The following is an 18,876-nucleotide window of genomic DNA, read 5'->3' as shown; positions in this document are numbered from 1 at the left end:
AAAGAACTTAAAAAAATTTAACTAAGCAGTATATGTTCATCATAAAAAAGTCAAAAAATAACAAAAATTAAAATAAGAAAAATTTTAAAATCACATAATTTTGTCATACAGTTATAAACAGTATAAATACCTTGATGTAAATCCTTTCCCTTTTTTTTTTTTTGTATGTGTCATAAGAGGTGATATTTTAAAAACTATTAATGAGTATTTTCTTTTGCATTTTCATGTTCGTGACTCAAAATAGGATTTTGCAGACCGTGCATGTAAAAGCCAAGATTTGTTCAAGGAGAGAGGATTTTTTATTGAGATACAATTGACATACAACATTATATTAGTTTCAGGTGTATAACATAGTGATTCAATATTTGTATATACTGTGAAATGATCACAATAAGTCTAGTTACCATCTGTCACAATACGTAGTTACAAATTTTTTTTCTTGTGACTTTTGAGATCTACTCTCTTAGCAACTTTTAAATATGCAATACAGTATTATCAACCATAGTTACCATGCTCAACATTACATCCCCATGACTTATTTATTTTATAACTGCAAGAGGGGGGAAAGTCAAAAGCCCACATCCATGTGCAAAAAAACTATGGAGAGAAACAGGGAGAAACAGGTGGGATAAGACTTGTAGAGCTCAGTCTCTCTGCTTCAAGACAGAGGGATATGTCAGGTAGGATGAGAGGAATCCCAAGAATAGAGGACTTTTGCCCACATGATAAATCTTAGTTACTCAGCATAAGGCCGGGTGTGATTTTCTCTAACTATAATCAATTCCCTGTATCTGCTGTTGGAAAATTGCTGCTGTAACCAAGGGACCCGACTGTCCATCATACTCTGATGGCTATCTCAGGAATGAGAAGTAGATGAGGAAAAAGTCTGAAAAACTGGGTAGATAGATCTACAAGGGACTCTGTTACCTAAACAGACTGCCCCTAATATGGAAGAGTTGATCAAATTGGACTAAATTTATCCAACCCCCATTTCTACCAAGCAAGGTAGGAAGCTTGTGAGGAAAGTCAGATCAATCATCAGTTAGTAAAGAAACTACTGTTTTTTCCCTGCACATCTGAATGTAGTCTGAACGAATTTTACCACCCCAAAACTTACATATAAAAGTGTCTGGAAAGGCTGGAGATGGGATTAGAAAATGCAGACTGATGATGTAAGCTACTTCTCACCCCGCCCCAGAGATTTGCCATGCAGACCCCAAATCACTTAGCTGTCCCAAAATACATACCTGGACATCAGGGGTCCCGGAGGAGGGCACTTGAGCTATGTAGAACTGAAGTTCAGACATGAGTGGTAGACGGGGTGGGACAGGGTCAGAGGTTTGATTTCAGGGGGCGACTCCAGGACCTCATGAATGAAGAAGGCTCCAGTGCGGCGGCTGAGGTCAGCAGCAGGGCCTGGAGGTCAGAAGGAGGAGGCCATCTGGGTAAAGGCAGGGCTGGGTCTGAGCCACCTACCACCCAGGCCCCCTGCAGCCACTGTGAGCCCTGTGAAGGAAGGGATTGGGTCAAGGGGTACACAAAATCCAGGGAAAGGCATTAGATCCCCAACCTCTTAAAAACAATTCAAAAATCCCCAAAGTCTGAGCAAGAAAAGTTATTTCCAACTTGGACGCAAACTCATTTAGTAGGAAAACCTCACCTACACTAAGCTGAAGCTCTTTATGGGTTTCTATTTGTCCCACTTAGTATGAATATTCTCATATTTCACTGAAGAAATAGTAATAACCCCACACCAGGGGTGTTATGGAATACACAGCACATTCACCACATTATCTCTCTCAAATCTGAAAATTTCTGAATTTGAAATACATCTGGCCATGAGTTTCAGATAAGGGATTTATATCATGTATTTCAGAATTATCCTTGCCACCCATGCAATGCACAGTCTTAACTGAGTAAAATTCTCTTTGCTGTCTCGGCATTAGATTTTCTCTAATACTTTCAACGAGGTTATAGAGTTTCATCTAACAGATACAACTGACATTTATTTTCTTTATCTGTTTTTTTAATGCTGATTTAATGGATAAAGAAAAATTTAGCCAACTTTTTATTTCCAGTTTATGAGGAAGCAGGAAATGCCATTTTTTTCCAGTTTTGATTTACTTTCCTTTTTTTTTTTTTTTTACTTTCCTATTTATGCTTTATTCAGATTGTATGGAGGAGTGATGTTATCATACTGTAGATGGATGGCTAATTATTTTGCAACACTATTTGGGGATGCACTCTGGAACCATATAATCAGGATAGAGATTGTTAAGGAGAGGAGATTAAGACGAGTGTCTGCTACAAACCACACTTTCTCCCCTACCATTTAATGTAATCCTCTTTGCATTTGCCATTTCGTTTATTTACTGTAATCCTCATGAAATGATAAAATGGTAATTTTACCACTACTATTTAATGTAAGGCTCATGAAAAGTTTGTCAAGTAATATTCCCATTTGTGTAGTTGAGTAAACTAAAGCTCAGAGAGGTTAAGTAAGTTGCCTAAGGTCACAGACAGTAAGTAGCAGAGCCAGGATTCCCTGTCTCATTCTCTCTTAAGAACAATGGTTTCCTAGCTTGTCTCAATACCATTGGTCTTGTCTACCTTCAGTGCCCCCTCCACTTGCCTTGAATCCCTCCTCCAACACATCTTTCCAATGCTCATTTCTGTTCACGGAACCTTCCTGCTGAAAATTCTCCGGTGGTTTCCTACTGCCCTCAGAATAATATCTAACCTCCTTATTCTGGTATAGAATACCATTTATGATTTGACCCTTTCCCACATTTCTACCTTCATCTCCAAGCTACAAAGAACTACTTGTCATTTCCTAAAATGTCTGCTCGCTCTTCTTATTTGCACAAATTATTTCCTCTACCCAGAAGACTTCCCACTGCCTTTTCCCCAATCCTCCTTACTAATTAACTCTCATCTCCATGCCACCATAGTCTAACCAAGACTACTGCAGAAGCCACATCATAGATCTCTCTGCTCCTACTCTCATCCACCCCATACATCTCCCCCCAGTCCATCCTCCTGAGAGGAGCATATGTGTGGTTTAACGCATAAACCAGATCTGTCACTCTTCTGCCCCTCGGTGGCCTACCCTTACCATGGCTCACAAGGCCCAGCTCACCTGTCCACCCTTCCCCTCGAGTACCAAGGCTCCATCCACACTGGCCTCCTTCCTGTCTCCTGTCACCACCTCAGGGCCTTTGAGCTTGCTGTTCTCTTGGTCGGGAATGCCCTAGTTCTTTGCATGGCTAGGTGCTTCTCAACCTTTGGGTCTCAGTTTAAATAAAGCCTCCTCAGAAAGCCCTTTGCTGACTGTCCTTCCACTCATTCTATATTCAAGAGTGCTGTTCTCCCTGGCTGCCACCGCTGCTGTTCTCCATCACAGTATCCCATTTATATCCTTCCCTGTGCCTTTCATAGCCATAATCATTTGATGCACTTGTTTGTGTATTTATTATTTCTCTCTCACACCAGACTATCATTCTATTCTCAGCACCTGGGCATTGTGTGCAGCCCCAATTCGTATTTGATGAATAGAAGAGTGGATGAATGAATGAATGAATGGCTCCTCCACAGCCCAGCACAGGCATCACCTCATTGCAGAAGCTTTCCCTGACCCCTCCCAGCTAAACTGGGCTTCTTATTACAGATACTGATTTTCTCACATTTCTCCCCATCCCCCAGGCTGGTTGATCATTAAGAGAAAAGACAGTGTGTATATTCTTCGTGCCAACCACAGTGCCTGGTGCAGATGGTGAGGGGTCCATAAATGTCTCTTGAATTAATGAAGAGTGAATACATGAAAAGAAAACAAAAACTGCCAGTTTCCATGACAGCTCACAGCTTCAACCACAATCACCTCTGCCTCATTCTCCCTGGTAACCCTGCTCCAGTGCAGCGCCTGGCACCAGGAAGGTATTCAGGAATATTTGTTAAATGGAGGGATAAATATGTTTTTAAAAGAATAACAGACCTGCAGAGCTCATCTTTGTATTAGCAATTTCCCTTTCACAAAACTTTGCTTAAGCTTTGGCTTCATGGCATTTTTGTCACTTACCAAGAAGAATATGACTTTTCTGAATCTGAAAATATTTTAAGCATTTTTTTCTTCTAGCCTTGGTCCTCTTGACATTCTTTGGATAACTCCACATTAATCCATCTATTCAGCTATCCACGTACTTTTTCCCAGTGTTCCCAGAGGCCCAAGCTCAATTGTCTACACTGGAGCGCTCTTTACTGAAAGATCCCAAAGCATAGAGCAACTCTTCAGCTTACTGGGCAAGAGGGACTTAGCCCTTATGACATTAAGGAACTGAGACCCAAGAAATGGGAGAGGATGAAGCTCTTAGGATTTCGAGTCCCCACTTCTAGCCCTGGTCTGATGGACTCAGTGCACCCTGGCCCATTACTTCCTCGGAAGCCATCAGGAGTCACTACACGTGGCCATTTTCTTCAGCTTCTCTCCTCACTCTACCCCATCCTGGCCCCACCTCCCCTCCTCAGTGTGTGACTGACCCTGCTGGCTTCCCCAGCAAAGGAAAGAGTATCTGGAAATGCTGGCCAGCCCAAACTAGTATTTTCTCCTGTACTGAATTCTTAAAAGTTCAATGGAAAACCACATATAACTTTTTTTTCCATTTGTTTTCTGATTTTAAAATAATACATGTTCATTTTTGGAAATATCAGAAAATACAAAAAGGACAATGAAGAAAATGAAAGACACCAGCAATACCATGCCACGGAAATAACCACTATGAATATTTTTAACATTTCCTTCTACTTAATATAATCATATTCAACTTTCTATGTGTATCTTTTTTTTTAAAATACCTTTATTGGAGTATAATTGCTTTACAATGTTGTGTTAGTTTCTGCTGTATAACTCCTTTTTTTTTAATTTAACATCTTTATTGGACTATAATTGCTTTACAATGGTGGGTTAGTTTCTGTTTTATAACAAAGTGAATCAGTTATACATATACGTATGTCCCCGTATCTCCTCCCTCTTGCGTCTCCCTCCCACCCTCCTTATCCCACCCCTCTAGGTGGTCACAAAGCACCGAGCTGATCTCCCTGTGCTATGCAGCTGCTTCCCACTCGCCATCTATTTTACATTTGGTAGTGTATATATGTCCATGCCACTCTCTCACTTTGTCCCAGCTTACCCTTCCCCCTCCCTATATCCTCAAGTCCATTCTCTAGTAGGTCTGTGTCTTTATTCCCGCCTTGCCCCTAGGTTCTTCATGACCATTTTATTTTTCTTTTTTTTTAGATTCCATATATATGTATTAGCATACGGTATTTGTTATTCTCTTTCTGACTTACTTCACTCTGTATGACAGATTCTAGGTCCATCCACCTCACTACAAATAACTCAATTTCGTTTCTTTTTATGGCTGAGTAATATTCCATTGTATATATGTGCCAAATCTTCTTTATCCATTCATCCAATGATGGACACTTAGGTTGCTTCCATGTCCTGGCTATTGAAAATAGAGCTGCAATGAACATTGTGGTACATGACTCTTTTTGAATTATGGTTTTCTCTGGGTATATGCCCAGTAGTGGGATTGCTGGGTCGTATGGTAGTTCTATTTTTACTTTTTTAAGGAACCTCCATACAGTTCTCCATAGTGGCTGTATCAATTTACATTCCCACCAAGAGTGCAAGAGTGTTCCCTTTTCTCCACACCCTCTCCAGCATTTATTGTTTGTAGATTTTTTGGTGATGGCCATTCTGACTGGTGTCAGGGAGCCTGATTCCTCCAGCTGTGTTTTTCTTTCTCAAGATTGCTTTGGCTATTCAGGGTCTTTTGTGCTTCCATGCAAACTGTGAAATTTTTTGTCCTAGTTCTGTGAAAAATGCCATTGGTAGTTTGATAGGGATTGCACTGAATCTGTAGATTGCTTTGGGTAGTATATTCATTTTCACAGTGTTGAGTCTTCCAATCCAAGAACATGGTATATCTCTCCATCTATTTGTATCATCTTTAATTTCTTTCATCAGTGTCTTATAATTTTCTGCATACAGGTCTTTTGTCTCCTTAAGTAGGTTTATTCCTAGATATTTTATTCTTTTTGTTGCAATGGTAAATGGGAGTGTTTCCTTAATTTCTCTTTCAGATTTTTCATCATTAGTGCATAGGAGTGCAGGAGACTTCTGTGCATTAATTTTGTATCCTGCTACTTTACGAAATTGATTGATTAGCTCTAGTAGTTTTCCGGTGGCATCTTTAGGATTCTCTATGTATAGTATCATGTCACCTGCAAACAGTGACAGTTTTACTTCTTCTTTTCTGATTTGGATTCCTTTTATTTCTTTTTCTTCTCTGATTGCTGTGGCTAAAACTTCCAAAACTATGTTGAATAAAAGTGGTGAGAGTGGGCAACCTTGTCTTGTTCCTGATCTTAGTGGAAATGGTTTCAGTTTTTCACCATTGAGGACGATGTTGGCTGTGGGTTTGTCATATATGGCCTTTATTATGTTGAGGAAAGTTCCCTCTATGCCTACTTTCTGGAGGGTTTTTACCATAAATGGGTGTTGAATTTTGTCAAAAGCTTTTTCTGCATCTATTGAGATGATCATATGGTTTTAATCCTTCAATTTGTTAATATGGTGTATCACATTGATTGATTTGCGTATATTGAAGAATCCTTGCATTCCTGGGATACCCCACTTGATCATGGTGTATGATCCTTTTAATGTGCTGTTGGATTCTGTTTGCTAGTATTTTGTTGAGGATTTTTGCATCTATGTTCATCAGTGATATTGGCCTGTAGTTTTCTTTCTTTGTGACATCTTTGTCTGGCTTTGGTATCAGGGTGATGGTGGCCTCGTAGAATGAGTTTGGGAGTGTTCCTCCCTCTGCTATGTATTGGAAGAGTTTGAGAAAGATAGGTGTTAGCTCTTCTCTAAATGTTTGATGGAATTCGCCTGTGAAGCCCTCTGGTCCTGGGCTTTTGTTTGTTGGAAGATTTTTAATCACAGTTTCAATTTCAGTGCTTGTGATTGGTCCGTTCATATTTTCTATTTCTTCCTGGTTCAGTCTCAGAAGGTTGTGCATTTCTAAGAATTTGTCCATTTCTTCCAGGTTGTCCATTTTATTGGCATATACCTGCTTGTAGTAATCTCTCATAATCCTTTGTATTTCTGCAGTGTCAGTGGTTACTTCTCCTTTTTCATTTCTAATTCTATTGATTTGAGTCTTCTCCCTTTTTTATTGATGAGTCTGGCTATTGGTTTATCAATTTTGTTTATCTTCTCAAAGAACCAGCTTTTAGTTTTGTTGATCTTTGCTATCGTTTCCTTCATTTCTTTTTCATTTATTTCTGATCTGATCTTTATGATTTCTTTCCTTCTGCTAACTTTGGGGTTTTTTTGTTCTTCTTTCTCTAATTGCCTTAAGTGTAAGGTTAGGTTGTTTATTTGAGATGTTTCTTAAGGTAGGATTTTATTGCTATAAACTTCCCTCTTAGAACTGCTTTTGCTGCATCCCATAGGTTTTGGGTCATCGTGTTTTCATTGTCATTTGTTTCTAGGTATTTTTTCATTTCTTCTTTGATTTCTTCAGTGATTTCTTGGTTATTAAGTAGTGTATTGTTTAGCCTCCATGGGTTTGTATTTTTTACAGATTTTTTCCTGTAATTGATATCTAGTCTCATAGCGTTGTGGTCGGAAAAGATACTTGATACGATTTTAATTTTCTTAAATTTACCAAGGCTTGATTTGTGACCCAAGATATGATCTATCCTGGAGAATGTTCCAAGAGCACTTGAGAAGAATGTGTATTCTGTTGTTTTTTGGATGGAATGTCCTATAAATATCAATTAAGTCCATCTTGTTTAATGTATCATTTAAAGCTTGTGTTTCCTTATTTATTTTCATTTTGGATGATCTGTCCATTGGTGAAAGTGGGGTGTTAAAGTCCCCTACTACGATTGTGTTACTGTCAATTTCCACTTTTATGGCTGTTAGCATCTGCCTTATGTATTGAGGTGCTCCTATGTTAGGTGCATAAATATTTACAATTGTTATATCTTCTTCTTGGATCGATCCCTTGATCATTATGTAGTGTCCTTCTTTGTCTCTTGTAATAGTCTTTGTTTTAAAGTCTATTTTGTCTGATATGAGAATTGCTACTCCAGCTTTCTTTTGATTTCCATTTACATGAAATATCTTTTTCCATCCTCTCACTTTCAGTCTGTATGTGTCCCTAGGTCTGAAGTGGGTCTCTTGTAGACAGCATATATACAAGTCTTGTTTTTGTATCCATTCAGCCAGTCTATGTCTTTTGGTTGGAGCATTTAATCCATTTACATTTAAGGTAGTTATCGATATGTATGTTCCTATTACCATTTTCTTAATTGTTTTGGTTTTGTTATTGTAGGTCTTTTCCTTCTCTTGTGTGTCCTGCCTAGAGAAGTTCCTTTAGCATTTGCTGTAAAGCTGGTTTGGTGGTGCTGAATTCTCTTAACTTTTGCTTGTCTGTAAATGTTTTAATTTCTCCGTCGAATCTGAATGAGATCCTTGCTGGGTAGAGTAATCTTGGTTTTAGGATTTTCCCTTTCATCACTTTAAATATGTCCTGCCACTCCCTTCTGGCTTGCAGAGTTTCTACTGAAAGATCAGCTGTTAACCTTATGGGGATTCCCTTGTATGTTATTCGTTGTTTTTCCCTTGCTGCTTTTACTATTTTTTCTTTGTATTTAATTTTTGATAGTTTGATTAATATGTGTCTTGGCGTGTTTCTCCTTGGATTTATCCTGTATGGGACTCTCTGTGCTTCCTGGACTTGAGTAACTATTTCCTTTCCCATATTAGGGAAGTTTTCAACTATAATCTGTTCAAATATTTTCTCAGTCCCTTTCTTTTTCTTTTCTTCTTCTGGGACCCCTATAATTCGAATGTTGGTGCATTTAATGTTGTCCCAGAGGTCTCTGAGACTGTCCTCTATTCTTTTCATTCTTTTTTCTTTATTCTGCTCTGTGGTAGCTACTTCCACTATTTTATCTTCCAGGTCACTTATCCGTTCTTCTGCCTCAGTTATTCTGCTATTGATTCTTTCTAGAGAATTTTAAATTCCATTTATTGTGCTGTTCATCATTGTTTGCTCTTTAGCTCTTCTAGGTCCTTGTTAAACGTTTCTTGTATTTTTTCCATTCTATTTCCAAGATTTTGGATCATCTTTACTCTCATTATTCTGAATTCTTTTTCAGGTAGACTGCCTATTTCCTCTTCATTTGTTAGGTCTGGTGGGTTTTTGCCTTGCTCCTTCATCTGCTGTGTGTTTCTCTGTCTTCTCATTTTGCTTAATTTACTGTGTTTGGGATCTCCTTTTTGTAGGCTGCAGGTTCATAGTTCCCTTTTTTTTTGGTGTCTGTCCCCAGTGGATAAGGTTGGTTCAGTGGGTTGTGTATGCTTCCTGGTGGAGGGGACTAGTGCCTATGTTCTGGTGGATGAGGCTGGATCTTGTCTTTCTGGTGGGCAGGTCCACGTCTGGTAGTGTGTTTTGGGGTGTCTGTGGTCTTATTATGATTTTAGGCAGCCTCTCTGCTAATGGACGGGGTTGTGTTCCTGTCTTGCTAGTTGTTTGGCATAGGGTGTCCTGCACTGTAGCTTGCTGGTCATTTAGTGGAGCTAGGTCTTGGCTTTGAGATGGAGATCTCTGGGAGATTTTCGCTGTTTGATATTACGTGGAGCTGGGAGGTCTCTTGTGGAACAGTGTCTTGAACTTGGCTCTCCCACCTCAGAGGCACAGGCCTGACGCCTGGCTGTAGCACCAAGAGCCTGTCATCCACACGGCTCAGAGTAAAAGGGAGAAAAAAAAGAAAGAAAGAAAGAAGAAGATAAAATAAAGTAAAATAAAATAAAGTTATTAAAATAAAAAGGAAAAATAATTATTAAAAAAATTTTTTTAAGTATAGAAAAAAAAAAGAAAGAAAGAAGAGAGCAACCAAACCAAAAAACAAATCCACCAATGATAACAAGTGCTAAAAACTATACTAAAAAAACAAACAGACAAACACACAAAAAACGGACAGACAGAACCCTAGGACAAATGGTAAAAGCAAAGCTATACAGACAAATTCACACACAGAAGCATACACATACACACTCACAAAAAGAGAAAAAGGGGAAAATATATATATATCGTTGCTCCCAAAGTCCACCTCCTCAATTCGGGATGATTCGTTGTCTATTCAGGTATTCCACAGAAGCAGGGTACATCAAGTTGATGGTGGAGATTTAATCCGCTGCTCTTGGGGCTGCTGGGAGTAATTTCCCTTTCTCTTCTTTGTTCGCACAGCTCCCGGGGTTCAGCTTTGGATTTGAACCCGCCTCTGCGTGTAGGTCGCCTTAGGGCGTCTGTTCTTGGCTCAGACAGGACGGGGTTAAAGGAGCAGCTGCTTCGGGGACTCTGGCTCACTCAGGCGTGGGGGAGGGGGGGGAGGGAGGGTACGGATGCGGGGCGAGCCTGCGGCGGCAGAGGCCGGCGTGACGTTGCAACAGCCCGAGGCGCGCCGTGCGTTCTCCCGGGGAAGTTGTCCCTGGATCACAGGAGCCTGGCCGTGGCGGGCTGCACAGGCTCCCGGGAGGGGTGGTGGATAGTGACCTGTGCTTGCACACAGGTTTCTTGGTGGCGGCAGCAGCAGCCTTAGCGTCTCATGCCCGTCTCTTGGGTCTGCGCTGATAACCGCGGCTCGCGCCCGTCTCTGGAGCTCGTTTAGGCGGCGCTCTGAATCCCCTCTCCTCGCGCACCAGGAAACAAAGAGGCAAGAAAAAGTCTCTTGCCTCTTCGGCAGCTCCAGCCTTTTTCCCTGACTCCCTCCCGGCTAGCCGTGGCGCACTAGCCCCTTCAGGCTGTGTTCACGCCGCCAACCCCAGTCCTCTCCCTGCGATCCGACCGAAGCCTGAGCCTCAGCTCCCAGCCCCCGCCCGCCCCGGCGGCTGAGCAGACAAGCCTCTTGGGCTGGTGAGTGGTGGTCGGCATGGATCCTCCGTGCGGGAATCTCTCCGCTTTGCCCTCCGCACCCCTGTGGCTGCGCTCTCCTCCGTGGCTCCGAAGCTTCCCCCCTCCGCCCCCCGCAGTCTCCACCCGTGAAGGGGCTCCTAGTGTGTGGAAACCTTTCCTCCTTCACAGCTCCCTCCCACTGGTGCAGGTCCCGTCCCTATTCTTTTGTCTCTGTTATTTCTTTTTTCTTTTGCCCTACCCAGGTACGTGGGGAGTTTCTTGCCTTTTGGGAGGTCTGAGGTCTTCTGCCAGCGTTCAGTAGGTGTTCTGTAGGAGCTGTTCCACATGTAGATGTATTTCTGATGTATTTGTGGGGAGGAAGGTGATCTCCGCGTCTTACTCTTCCGCCATCTTGAAGCTCCTCTCTCTATGTGTATCTTGTTGAATTCTTTCTCTTCACTGTTTAGGTGCTCAATAAATGAATGAATATGTAGTTTGACTTTTTCTCCAAAAGTGAGCTCATACAGTATATGCTGTTTTGTTATCTCAAACCTAAAATCTATTTAAAGACCTAACATCATATCAAGAACATTATTTCATTGAACATCTTTTTCTACAAAAATATTTTTAATAATTTATAAGAATTTTCATTGGATTCCTTTAAAATATAGCTGCCTAATTTTCTAAAGTGTAGGTACAAGTTTTTAAATCCCTCATTGTTGAAAGATTTAGATACTTTTTGCCTTTTTTTTTCCATTAAAAAGAACACTACAAGGAGCAGTGTTGCCCATTGATCTTTGTGGGTATATCTGATTATTTCTATAGTATCCATTCCTAGTGGTGGAATTACCAGAGTGAGGGTTACATATGTTTAACATTTGTGATGTGTATTGGCACCTTGTCCTCCAGAAGACTTGCCCAATTTATCCTCCCCAGTAGCGAGGCATGTGGGTGCCTTAGTATTGCCTGGAGTTAAATGCTTTTGAAGTATCATTTGTATTATTCCAGTGTAGTGTTATCGAAGCAAGATGCCTTTACTACTTCATGTGCTTCAGCTTGAACATAAATAAATTGCTCTAAGTAGTTGCATTTTTCTTGTAAAGGGAATGTTTGCTGCGAACAGATCTTCCTATCAACTAGAGAACAAGCTCCCCATCCCCAGTGTTAGATGATGTGCATCTTGCAGATTCATGGGCACCCTCAGTCTGCTTTTGGTCAAGACTTTGCTGATTCCTGGTTTTAGTTCAGATGAAAACAGATAATGGCATCTGCTTCCAGTTCCCCTTACAGGAGGCTGAGCTCCTGCAGGATTCCAGGTGCCTTTGGGATAACACAGGGGGAACGTGGGCTGCACCTCAAGACATGGTCACCTTTGAGGTATCCAGCTAGCCCATGAGGGCTGTGTCAGAGACCTCCTCAACAAACAGTCCCACCCAGGGCTTGAATGTCCCCAACCAAACCCTTTCCTTCCTACCTGCCACAGATACCAGTCCTTCTGTTTTACAGTAAGTTTGTTCAGTCTATCATTGTCTGTGATCTTTTTGAATGGAAAACAGTACTCCCCAATGCAAACCTCTTTATACCCTACTACTTATTTAGAGGATGAGATGGAATGGTCATACAAGCTCTCAAGTAAACCTCAGCTGGTTCCTTCTTCCGTTGTATCTGCACCCAGACTTAGGAGGCAGTGGGGAGTTAGCTTACCTTTCAGTTCATTGCATTGCTCAGAATATCCCAAACTAGGGAATGCTGGGCTCCCTGCTCCCCTGTCTCTTCTCCCCTCTCACCTCTCCCTAGGAGGGTTGTCAGTGAAAGAGAGTTGCCCCAGACAGTTGGACCCTGGACATGTGGGAGGAAGGGAGCCCACTGACTTAACAAAAACGTGTAAGGATTCCTTTAAATATATAATCTTTTTAATATACAGGGCAATAGAAAAGGTATCTAAGTACCCATTTTTAAAATCAATACTAATGATATAAATATTAAAATAAATATTATTTTATAATAATAAATATTATTTTATATTATTGATACAAAATCAATATTAATGATATAAAATCAATATCTAAGTACCCATTTTTAGAATCAACTAAATTCTGTTAGTGTATTTAAAAATTCCATTTCTATGTTTTAATTTTAATTTCATTAGTATATTATAATCAACTAAATATTAGTAGCTATATACTCATATCTCCATATTAGTAGATGCCTGATACTGATTGCTGCTTGAGGAAATAGCTCTCTGTCAAATATTTTCTAATATTTTATATGGTATTATGAAGATGACTTGTCATTCTCTTCCATTATCCTCATCCTACCTTACAGCTCTCATCCCATTTTTTTGCTAAATGAATTCTTTTCCCCATTCTTTTGTTAAAAGGAGGACCATTTTGTTTAGTGCTTTATAGAAAGTGACTAATTTCAAAGACAGAGGAAAATAGGCTTCTTCATTGCCTTCCAACAGAGGACATGAAATGGACCAGGAGAAATCAAAAGCTCTAAAACGATGTGAACACTCATCTGAATATTTTATCCATTGGGAACCTGGCCCCATGAGGCTCCAACTTAGAGAAACTAATAGAACACAGATGGAAAAAGCTCTACCCTGGCCTCAACAGCTACACAGGGCAGGGCCTTGGGAAAGGCTCTGGAGTGGCATTGGCCCGCCCCACTGGCCTGGATGCTTGGAGGCTGACCTTTCAGAGGGATGTAGGCCCCCTCAGAAAAAGAGGGCTGCTCCCTGGCACCTTCAGAACTGACTAGTGTGGCTCGAAGCTCTGCAGGCACATTTCCTTGCTGCAGTGAGAGTCTAGGCGGGTATCGTGCAGCTGTGAGAGCTCATAAAGCCAGTACGGTGACTTCATCTCTGGCTGGCAAGCAGAATGTTGACACAGAACAGGAGCCACCAGCTAGAGCTAAACAGGGGTGAGCAGGAAAGCCTGGAAGAGACGGATGAGTCGCCTGTGTGTGTTAAAAACCGCACCCTGCCAAGAATGGAATCATTTTGCTATAAAGTAACAGTATCTTGCATAAACATTGAAGGAACTGGTAAGTATGCAGGCCCCTGACCCAGGTTTTATTTAACAGATGCCCAGTGTCCTTCATCTGGCTCCTCGATGGCTGTCTGGGACCCCCTAGGACAGGGAGTTCATTTGTTTTAAGTTGGTTTCAATCAATCCCTAATGTTGAGGTGTGTGAGTGTGTGTGTGTGTGTGTGTTTAGTAATATCTATTTAAGTAGGAAGCTTGAGAGGTCTTCCCCTTCAGAGCATCTACAGAACGTAAAAATTCTCTTGCTTTGGCAGGAGAAATTTGGGACTTATATAGAGCATATAATAATCTGTGGTGAGGGTTGGTTCCGAAAATGCTGTTGGTGGTTGTGTTTTTGACATTGAATAGCTAGGCATGTAAGGCCAAGTTCTCTCATATGGTCACATGGTTTTTCCATAGATCATGTTACCATGTTATTTAGGGCAATACCTTGAAATAGTCATTCATTTTTGGACCTTGTGATAGGTGAATATCTACTTGAATTCTAATTTCTGAATACTGGATTATATTTTATAAACTCCAGGGCAATATGTTGTTTAAAAGATACTTTGTGAGTCCTTTTGTTTGGTGGGCCTGGGAGAATAAACATTTACATTCCTCAGACAAAAGAAATATTCCATTATAATAGTGGACAATCTTATTATTCATAAAAGTCAGAATCCATCAATGTTATTTACAAAGTCCTTCAATGTGTTTTCAAAATAGCAATATATTTTTCCTATCACTTGTTAATGCTACATTCCATCTCGTAGTATTTTTCAAAGAATATTTTTTAAAAACGAAGATATCAAGGGACAGCTTTCAAAGCATCAATGTACTAAATATTGGCAATGTTTTTTCACTTGTTGCTCAAAGTCTTTTCATGAAGCCATGAAGTCCCTGATATGTTCTGGGCACTACAAATCGACCATACCTGCTCTTCTCTAGGTATTTCCAGTTAGAAAGTCATTTAAAGCAAGGCTTGCAAACTAGCTCTTAGTTACTCATACGTCATGGTTAATCTGCTGTCGCACAGCTGACTTTCAGGACCAGTGGGATGTCACCAGAGCTATCTCCTTCTCAACTCTAGGATTAAGTGAGTCTCCTTTAGAGCGTAAGTCAGAATTCTCTATGAGCCAGCCTGCAAAATCCCTAGAGAACTGCTGTGAGAAGAAGAGTCTCCATATAAGAAACAGCCATAGCGAAGATGGAAGGAAGGCGGGGCGGTAATTAGCGATCTTTGCTGCATACACTCTACTTTGACAGATGAGAAAACTGAGGCCCAGAGGAGTTACCTGCTTAGCTTCAAGAGTTGTAACTATTTAAACACCAGTTGGAGGCAAAAGGCATGCTTTTCTTTCTATTATTCAACATGTATTTGTTCCCCAAGCACTGAATATCTTCTATGAACCAAGCCCACATCAGTGCCATGGAGAAGTGGATGGAAGCCGGGCTTTGGAGAGGCTTTGCGTCCAGTGAGGCAGATGGCCAGGAGCCAGGTGATAAGCATTGCTGTGTTTTGCTGCTGCTGCTTCACTTACTATAGTTTCCTTCTTCTTGGATCTAAATTCAGATTGTTACTTATACTTGGAACAACTCCGTTTTTCCATCCCCTTCTGGTTACCAAGAGACTATATATTACCCCCAAACGTTCCTACATTTATTTTCACAGGAGCCAGTAGTGACCTGTCTGAGGGTCATAAGCTTTGAGTTGTCTTTCTGGTGGTGCTGGTGAGTTTGCATGAAGACATTGGCACTCATTCTGTCCATCTTTTTTTTTTTTTCTTTTTAATTTATTTATCTACTTATAGCTGTGTTGGGTCTTCGTTTCTGTGCGAGGGCTTTCTCTAGTTGCGGCGAGCGGGGGCCACTCTTCATTGCGGTGCGCGGGCCTCTCACTATCGCGGCCTCTCTTGTTGCGGAGCACAGGCTCCAGATGCGCAGGCTCAGTAGTTGTGGCTCACGGGCCCAGCTGCTCCGCGGCATGTGGGATCTTCCCAGACCAGGGCTCGAACCCGTGTCCCCTGCATTGGCAGGCAGATTCTCAACCACTGCGCCACCAGGGAAGCCCTGTCCACCTTTTAATTAAGGATGCCTTTCAAATAACAAAACTCCATAAATATTGACAAACTGACCCGGTTTGGAGCACAGTCTGGACTTTGAAATGGAAAAGACCCAAGATTACAATAGAGTCAGGAGAGGAAGAGCTACATAAAGGGATTGGATAGTCATTTGCATCTGTCTAGTTCATTTCGTTTGATCGAATTCCCTCATTTGGGTGAGGCCAAAGCTGTATGCATATTTAGCCACACTCCTGGCTTCATTTTAGAACACCACCCTTGTTTTTCTTTCTCCTTTCATTCCTCTTTCAACTTACGTTTTCCTGCTATATATTTGAATCCCTTGAAGCCTCCTTAAATTTTTTCTGGAACAAGGCAAAATATAAATTAATCAATAGATAAAGATTAGTCTACAATGGTGGTCATATTTCTCCATCTTCTCCTCTCTCTCTCAGCCAACTGCGCTGGCTTCTGCCCGCTCTGTTCACTTGTCGTGGATTTGTCATCTGTCACCAGATTCTTCCCAGCAGCTTCTCTCACTCCTTGTCCTCCTTGCCAGCTCAGCCCTCAGCCCTGGTAGCCATCTCCTCTTTCCCAAGCTTGCACCTTGGTTTCCATGGTGATGCCTGGTCCTCCTCTTATCTCTTCAACTGCTTGTTTGGGGATCCTTTACTAGTTCCTCTTTCCAACCCCATTCACTAATTATGATTCTGAGATTCAGTTCAAGGCACTCATGTTCTTCCACCTCAAAGAGAGCTCATTTTCTGCCAGTGATGACAAGCCCATTGGGGACAGGGGCCACATATTTTTTAATATCACAGAAGGCCTCGCACATACTTGGAGCTCAACATGCCTGACTGATTTAAACTTGATAATTCCAGGAGTGGTGGTCTATAGTCTCCCTTTAGAAAGTTTAGAGAAGAATTTTAAGAAAGCAAATCAACTAGTTGTGGAATATATATAATTATATTGTCCAGTGAAGTCTGTAGTCTCATAAACCTATGAAAGTAAACTGGATTGGATTGAAGGGTCAGATTGAAACCCTTTATTATGTCCAGCATTAATTTTAGTACATCTTACAGATGGTGACACAGATTCTATTTTTTGTTGTTGTTGTTTTTTTTTTTTTGGTTTTTGCCTATATTTTCTAAAACACATCCTGAATCCTTCACCTCTCCCCATCCTCACTTCCACAATGCTGCATGCTGCTTGCAGCCCCATCACCTGTTACCTCGATGACCCAATGGCCTCCTACTGGTCGCCCTGCTGCCTTTAGTCCCTCTCATGCATTCTCCCTGCAGCAGCCAGAGAGGTCTTTAAGAGCTGCAATCTGGATGTGTTGCTTCCCTGCCCCATTACCTTCCATGGCTCCCTATTGCTCTGTGGATAAATATCTTTTTGTGTGACCTGCAAGGCCTTACGTGACCACAGCAGCCTTTCTCAGTTCCTAGGATGCTCCACAGTCCTGGCCTCAGTGCCTTTACATGTGTTCTCCTCTCTGTGGAGGAGACTCTGACCTTACCCTTAGGGCTTGGCTTCCTCAGAGAGGCCTGCCCCGACGACTCAGATGGATAAAGAAATGCTGATTATTCACTGTCATTCTTCACTATGCTTTTCATACACAGGATTTATGACAACCAGAATGAAACAACTATTTGGCTGTTTATTTGGAGCATAATGTCTGCTTTCCCTTGCTGGACCGGAAGTTCTCCAAAGGCAGGCATGCTGCCTATCTTGCTCTCTACTTTATCCGGAGCAACTAGCCCGGCACAGAGTAGGTGCTCCATACATGTTTGTTGAGTGTATGAAAAAATAAAAATTGTAAAAGAATCAGACCTTGATGTCTGGTATCCCGATAAAACCTTTGAGTTTAGAAAGATGTTTAAGGCATGGCTGGAGCTGGAAATTAAAGAGGCGGGCTGAGTTGGGAGTGATGCGGTGAAGATATACTTGAAACAGGTTCCACAGGCCCTGAGGAGCCGATCAGAATGAGAGCTGGATGAGGATCCTTGTGAACGTTGAGTAGAGAGGCCCCAAATCCGAGCCCGGGGTCTTTTCCTCAGTTGGGGAGAACAAAGGCCTATCCGATCTTCCCCACTTGCTAAGCCTGCACATAAATGCCTTGATTGACTTCTGCATCCTATTTTGCACATTGTAGATAAATCTGTGATTATCTTCTAGGAATTCTGCTAGGTTGAAGCCAACACACTAAATAAGTCACAGGTCATGATTCCTTTTAGAAATAATCACAAGTTGAATTTCACATCACCTTTTCCTGGCTAATTTTGGAATTTCGACATATTTCTTAGCATCTGAGGATAAATTAAGAGCTTTGGGAAATGAAAAGCAGCATCTATGGTTTGAGAAGTGCAGGCATCAACCATAAGAAACAAAGCATCCATGTAATTCTCAATGTTACTGTTTTCTGGAGTCCCAGAGCTAACTTCACTGCATCTTCTTTTTCTTTCTTTTTTTTTTTTTAATTGAAGTATAGTTGATTTACAATGTTGTTCCAATCTCTGCTGCACAGAAAAGTGACTCTGTTTTACACATATATACATTCTTTTTTAAATATTTTTTTCCATTATGGTTTATCCCAGGAGTTCACTGCATCTTCTATTTGGCGATATTGATTTTGCTATTTTTGAATATATTAGCCATGGCAAAATACCTATGTGAAGTTTTTTAGTTATTCACTTCATTAAGAAGACACAGAATTTTTTTTTAAATTGAAGTATAGTCGGTTTACAATGTCGTGTTAGTTTCAGGTGTACAGCAAAATGATTCAGTTATACATACATATTATTTTTCAGATTC

The 18,876-nt window shown here is 41.1% G+C and overlaps 1 protein-coding gene across 1 annotated transcript in view; it reads right to left on the bottom strand.

The window, feature by feature from the left end:
- Positions 1-1,282: 1,282 nt before the first annotated feature.
- Positions 1,283-18,876, bottom strand: part of SPATA18 (spermatogenesis associated 18) — a 168,704-nt gene continuing 151,110 nt past the window's right edge. The window contains exon 13 of the mRNA XM_061191004.1: positions 1,283-1,416. Coding sequence (XP_061046987.1) covers positions 1,283-1,416 — 134 coding nt within the window. The remainder of the gene's footprint in view (positions 1,417-18,876) is intronic.

Source organism: Eubalaena glacialis, chromosome 5 (genome assembly GCF_028564815.1).
Source record: "Eubalaena glacialis isolate mEubGla1 chromosome 5, mEubGla1.1.hap2.+ XY, whole genome shotgun sequence".
In the NCBI taxonomy this organism is placed as follows: Eukaryota; Metazoa; Chordata; class Mammalia; order Artiodactyla; family Balaenidae; genus Eubalaena; species Eubalaena glacialis.
This window is presented reverse-complemented; position numbering and strand designations above follow the sequence as displayed.